Below are 6,102 nucleotides of genomic sequence, written 5' to 3' on the forward strand. Positions count from 1 at the left end.
TCTACTAAAAAATACAAAAAATTAGCTGGGGTGGTGGCGGGCGCCTGTAATCCCAGCTGCTTAGGAGGCTGAGGCAGGAGAAGGGCATGAACCCAGGAGGCGGAGCTTGCAGTGAGCCCAGATTGTGCCACTACACTCCAGCCTGGGTGACAAAGTGAGACTCTGTTCTCCAGAAAAAAAAAAAAAAAAGAAAAGAAATATAAAAAAGTAGTGCAGAGAAGTATGCGTTAGAGAGTAACTTGTAGAGAAGAAAGGATTTGAACTGAACTTCATAGGACAGATGAGATTTAGATAGGCAGAAAACAAGAGGGAGGACACTTCAGGTTTTAAGAACAGCAAAAGCAAATGTCGGAAAGGAGTGTCACGTGGATTAGGTTCAAGAGGAGAAACGTATCTACCTTCTCTGATGCCCATTTAATTTTCCCTGCCCAATCTTTCATAACTTGCCTGGTGATTAGCATTTCCAGTAGAAAATTAAAAGATTAAAAACTGAAATAATTGTTTTATACTTTGTTAGTTACTTAAGTGAAAACCTTAAAGAAGAGACTGGAATGAGTGGATGAAGCAATGATGAGATTGGATTGCTGAAAGAGCACAAAGTACAGAAAACCCTGCCATTACATGGTATGGGTTCCAAACATGCCATCTCCAACTGCACAAATTACACTGTATCTAATAATTCTATACTATGAAGTCAGACAAAAGGGCCAACACAATTTATAGGATGATTATATGTTACATTTTAAATTGGTCCCTATATGAAAATTTCCTACATTTTGGGAGCAATAAGACCCTATCTTGAACACAACTGTTTAAACAGAAACAATAAAAAACTAGGTCTAGTGACTGGACAAATCAAAGTGGCTTCGAGTGTTTACTATTGTATGAACCACTAATCATGCAGAACTGAGCACAGGGATTGAAGATAAACCTAGATTTAAAATCTTTGGCTCTGTCTGGGCTGGGTGTGGTGGCTCATGTCTGTAATCCCAGCACTTTGGGAGGCCAAGGTGGGTGGATCACGATGTCAGGAGTTTGAGACCAGCCAGGCCAACATGGTGAAACCCCATCTCTACTAAAAATACAAAAATTAGCTGGGCATGGTGGCAGGCACCTATAATCCCAGCTGCTTGGGAGGCTGGGGCAGGAGAATCGTTTTAACCTGGGAGGCGGAGGTTGCAGTGAGCTGAGAGCACACCATTGCACTCCAGCCTGGGTGACAAGGCGAGACTCCATTTCAAAAAAAAAAAAATTGGCTCTGTCACTTAACAGCTGGGCTACTCTTTGTAAAATGTATTATTATTATTTTTTTGAGACAGGATCTTCCTCTGCTGCCCATGCTGAAGTACAGTAGCATGATCACAGCTCATTGCAGCCTCAAGCTCCCGGGCTCAAGCGATTCTCCTACCTCAGCCTCCCCAGTAGCTGGGACTGCACATGTGAGCTATTGTACCTGGCTAATTTCTTATTTTTTGTGGAGACAGGGTCTCCCTATGTTTCCCAGGCTGGCCTCCAACTCCTGGGCTCAAGCAATCCTCCTGCCTATGCTGAGATTACAGGTGTGAGCCACAGTGCCTGTTCTCTTTGTAACATTTCTTCATGTCTCTAAAGCCTGTTTCCTCATAGGTGGGATTAGATGAAGTATATTAATGTCCAATACATAGGCTTGTAATAACTGATACTTTGCCCCTCCACCTGCTATGGCATAATCAGCCATAGAAGATTTTCCTGAATCTGCAGATTCAGGAAAAATGAGGAGTGGTGGAAAGCACTCCTTCCTGATACTAAGTGTGAAATTATTCCCTTCTTACACCAAGGCATGCTCTAGGTTTCTCATTCTCCCTCATTAAACCTCAAGAGGTTGAGAGAGAGACAGACAGAGACAGAGACAAACATACTGAGACTAAGACCTTTAAGACCTTCAGTACAAACTCAGAGTCAGAAGAGGCAGGAGGGCAATGCAGGGTCTTGGGCAGGTTCTTGAGAGAATAACCTTCCTGCCCTGGGAAGGATGAATAATAAATGAAACTCCCAAAGAGTGATGAACAAAGAGGGACTCAGTGAATCCCTCATGCTATGGATCTACTTGAACTACTGTCCAAAGAAACACACTTCTGTTTATGGGGAAGCTGAATAGTTTCTTTAACTTCTGAACCCATAGCTGCTACATGGACACACTAAATAGAAAGTAAATAAGTATATTATTTAGATGCTAAGTATACTTGGTTGACAAGTAGAGCAGGATATCAGAGGTAATCTACCCTACTCACAAAATACAAAATGTGACAAAGAGAAAATTAGGAATCCAGCCTTTGTACACATAGAGGTCTTGGTCTTGGTCTAAACAGTCACTTTTCCCAAGTATAGTGTTGTTTGCTTACCACAAAAAAGATGTCCACAGTTGGTCTCCACCGGGAAGGAGGCTTGGTGCAGGCAGATGGGACAGTACATGTCGGTGTAGAACTGCTGTCGAGCAGCAGCAGGTGCATCCTAATAAGAACACAGGTGCACACATTGGAATACAACACGTAGCCCTCCACAGTATCTCATGTTAAATTATATTTGAGAACAGAGTCAACAGTATGTAACCCTCATCAAACTGTAAACGTGCAATAGTTTAAGGTTATAATTTTAAGAACGTTATAAGGCTATCTTGTTTTTATTTAAGCTGCATGGTCTCCACTTTCCTTACTAAACACAATTTAAAGACAAAAACTTAGATTAACTCAAGAGTTCATCTTTTACTCTACTGGAATTACATAAATTATTCTGAGTAACACAAGGCTGAGCTAGTGCATAAGCTAACAATAATAAATGCTGAGGTCGGGTGTGGTGACTCACACCTGTATTCCCAGCACTTTGGGAGATCGAGGCAGGTGGATCACTTGAGCCCAGGAGTTCCAGACGAGCCTGGGCAACATGGCAAAACCCTGTCTCTATAAAAAATAGAAAAATTAGCCAGGAGTGGTGGTGGCATGCACATGTAGTCCTGGCTACTTGGGAGACTGAGGTGGGAGGTCACCTGAGCCTGGGAGGTTGAAGCTGCAGTAAGCTGTGACTGCACCACTGCACTCCAGCCTAGGTGACAGAGCAAGACCCTGTCACAAAAAGAAAAACATATCAAATGTCAAACTGTTTTCTAAGTCTTCACTTTTTTCATTTTCAACGTCTTTTTCATTTTAAAAGTGTTGCACGTATGCAAGAAACATCCAGATATCAAAGACCTCACTAGGATGGATCATGAGGGCAAGGGATTTATCTGTAGGATTCATTGTACTTCAGGACTTAGAAAAGTGTCTACATGGCTGGGCACGTAGGCTTACACCTGTAATCCCAGCACTTTGGGTGGCTGAGGTGGGTGGATCACTTGAGGTCAAGAGTTTGAGACCAGCGTGGCCAACATGATGAAACCCTGTCTCTACCACAAAATACAAAAATTAGCTGGGCATGGTGGCATGCACCTGTAGTCCCAGCTACTCGGGAGGGTGAGGTGATAGAATCACTTGAACTCAAGAGGTAGAGGCTGCAGTGAGCCGAGATCACACTGCTACACTCCAGCCTGGGCAACAGAGACCCTGTCTCAAAAAAAAAGTGTCCACATAACGTATATCTTATGTTATTGTATTGTAAAAATACTTATTTATCAAAACTTGTTTTGATGGAACCCAGCAGATAAAGTTGCTAGCATGAAAAATATCTAATTACAGAAAAAGTATCAAATTTACTAAATAGGAACTGTTCTTAAGTGAATCAGATTTTTGCCACTCAATATTAATAAACAAATTTAATAAAGTTAAATAATAATAAACATAACTAAAAGGTCATACTTTCAAAACAGCCCTAAATCACCAGAATATTCTGTGATCCAAGGCTACACCTTGATGTTATAGTCACTTATGTCAGTTCTAATGCTACAAAAAGTGTACAGCACTTTATGTTCCCTTCTCCACCTTTTCTTTTCTTTTTGAGACAGAGTCTCACTCTGTCACCCAGGCTGGAATGCAGTGGTACAATCGCAGCTCACTGAAACCTCTGCCTTCCGGGTTCAAGTGATTCTCCTGCTTCAGCCTCTGGAGTAGCAGGGATTACAAGTGCCCACTACCAAGCCCGGCTAAATTTGTATTTTTAGTAAAGACAGGGTTTCACCATGTTGACCAGGCTGGTCTTGAACTCCTGACCTCAGGCGATATGCCTGCCTCAGCCTCCCAAAGTGCTGCGATTACAGGCGTGAGCCACTCCACCCGGCCTTCTCCTTATTAATTTTTAAAGAAACTGACAAAAACCAATTAACAGAGATGTCCAGTAGAACTTTCTGCAGTAATTGAAATCTTTATCAGTGCTGTCCAATACAGTAGCCACGAGCCACATGTGGCCATTGTGTACTTGAAATGTGGCCAGTGTGACTAGAAGACTTAATTTCAGATTCTATTTAATTTTAACGCACTTGAATAGCCACAGGTGGCTGGTGGCTGTCATACTAGACAGCAAAGAAGAGACTACATCGCCAGCCTTATTTTCACTCTGAGAGCTGTGTGCCGGGCCTCAGGAAGAGGTGAGGCAGATGAGTGGACACTGCTGCAAGGAGACCTGAAGATTCACTTCAATCTGGGGCCCCTCCGTAGCTGAACCCAGTCATGAAATCGCTAGTGTGAGTGTTAGCAAATCTTAGCAGTCTCATATGTTAATGAGAATAATTATAATTGCCTTACTTATGTCTAAAGATTAAATACGATTGTTGTTTGAGAAATCACTTTGTAAATTATAAAACACTATCTCAACATGAATTATGGGTAACAATTGTTATGGAACACAGTACTACTAATAGGCTTAAAGTATTGCTTTTTTTTTAGAAGGAGTCTCGCTCTCTGTCACCAGGGTGGAGTGCAGTGGCGCAATCTCAGCTCACTGCACCCTCCCCCTCTGGGGTTCAAGTGATTCTCCTGCCTCAGTTTCCCAAGTAGCTGGGACAACAGGTGAGCGCCACCATGCCCAGCTAATTTTTGTATTTTTAGTAGAGATGGGGTTTCACCATGTTGGCCAGGAGGGTCTTGATCTCTTGATCTCGTGATCCGCCCGCCTCAGCCTCCCAAAGTGCTGGTATTACAGGCATGAGCCACTGTGCCTGGCCCTGCTTAAGTTATTCTTGTATCAATGAATATAAGTTCCATGAGGGTAGGAATTTTTGTCTGTTTAATTCACGATTGAATTCCCAATGCCTAGAAAATGTATGGCATGTGGTAGATGTTCAAAAAATATTTGGTGAATGGATAAATTATAAAACCCTTATTGGGGCCAGGCGCGGTGGCTCATGCTTATAATCCCAGCACTTTGGTTTTAGTGGAGCAAGCACAGCTCACTGCAGCCTCAACCTCCCAGGAACAAGAGATCCTCCCACCTCAGCCTCCTGAGTAGCTGGGACTATAGCTGTACACCACCATACCCAGCTAGCTTTTGTATTTTTAGTAGAGACGGGGTTTTGCCATGTTGCCCAAACTGGTCTGGAACTCCTAAGCTCAAGTGATTCTCCCGCCTTGACCTCCCAAAGTGCTGGGATTACAGGTGTGAGCCACCATGCCCAGACTGTAATCCTAGCACTCTGGGAGGCCGAGGTGAGAGGAGTGCTTGAGCTCAAAAGTTGGACAGCAGCCAGAGCAACATAGTGAGGCCCTGTCTCTTTTTAATAAAAAAAACAAAACCCTTATTGGAAGTGAAGTTTGATCAGTAGGAAAGGAATTTTTAATTTTGTTTCTTGATGTTAGATATCTCAGCATGAAGGTGTACAATATCCTATTTATTCCAGGCTTCATAAAGTGTATCTCCAATTCTTAGAGATTCCATCTGGTAAAAAGCAAAGAACAAACAGGAAAAAAGTTAATTTTTTTCTTTGCCTAGCTAGTTTTATTGTTACAACTTTGGCAACTGAAGAAAAAAGGAGGAAAAAACCAAAACAGCCACCTCTTCTAATTATTTCTTTGTAGATATTAGGGAGTATATGTCAGAAAAAAATGGTTTTTCTACTACATTTCATTAAGGTCAATTAGACAGCAATTATTTCTACACTAATAAACAATAGGAAAACTGCTTTTTTTTTTTTTTTTTTTT

The 6,102-nt window shown here is 42.1% G+C and overlaps 1 protein-coding gene across 1 annotated transcript in view; it reads right to left on the reverse strand.

Moving 5' to 3' along the window:
- Positions 1 to 6,102, reverse strand: part of RNF170 (ring finger protein 170) — a 48,097-nt gene that overhangs the window by 16,165 nt on the left and 25,830 nt on the right. The window contains exon 4 of the mRNA XM_017849117.1: positions 2,382 to 2,490. Within this exon, the coding sequence (XP_017704606.1) occupies positions 2,382 to 2,451 (70 nt within the window). The 5' untranslated portion in view covers positions 2,452 to 2,490. The remainder of the gene's footprint in view (positions 1 to 2,381; positions 2,491 to 6,102) is intronic.

Source organism: Rhinopithecus bieti, unplaced genomic scaffold, assembly GCF_001698545.2.
Source record: "Rhinopithecus bieti isolate Rb0 unplaced genomic scaffold, ASM169854v2 scaffold_33021, whole genome shotgun sequence".
Classification (NCBI taxonomy): Eukaryota; Metazoa; Chordata; class Mammalia; order Primates; family Cercopithecidae; genus Rhinopithecus; species Rhinopithecus bieti.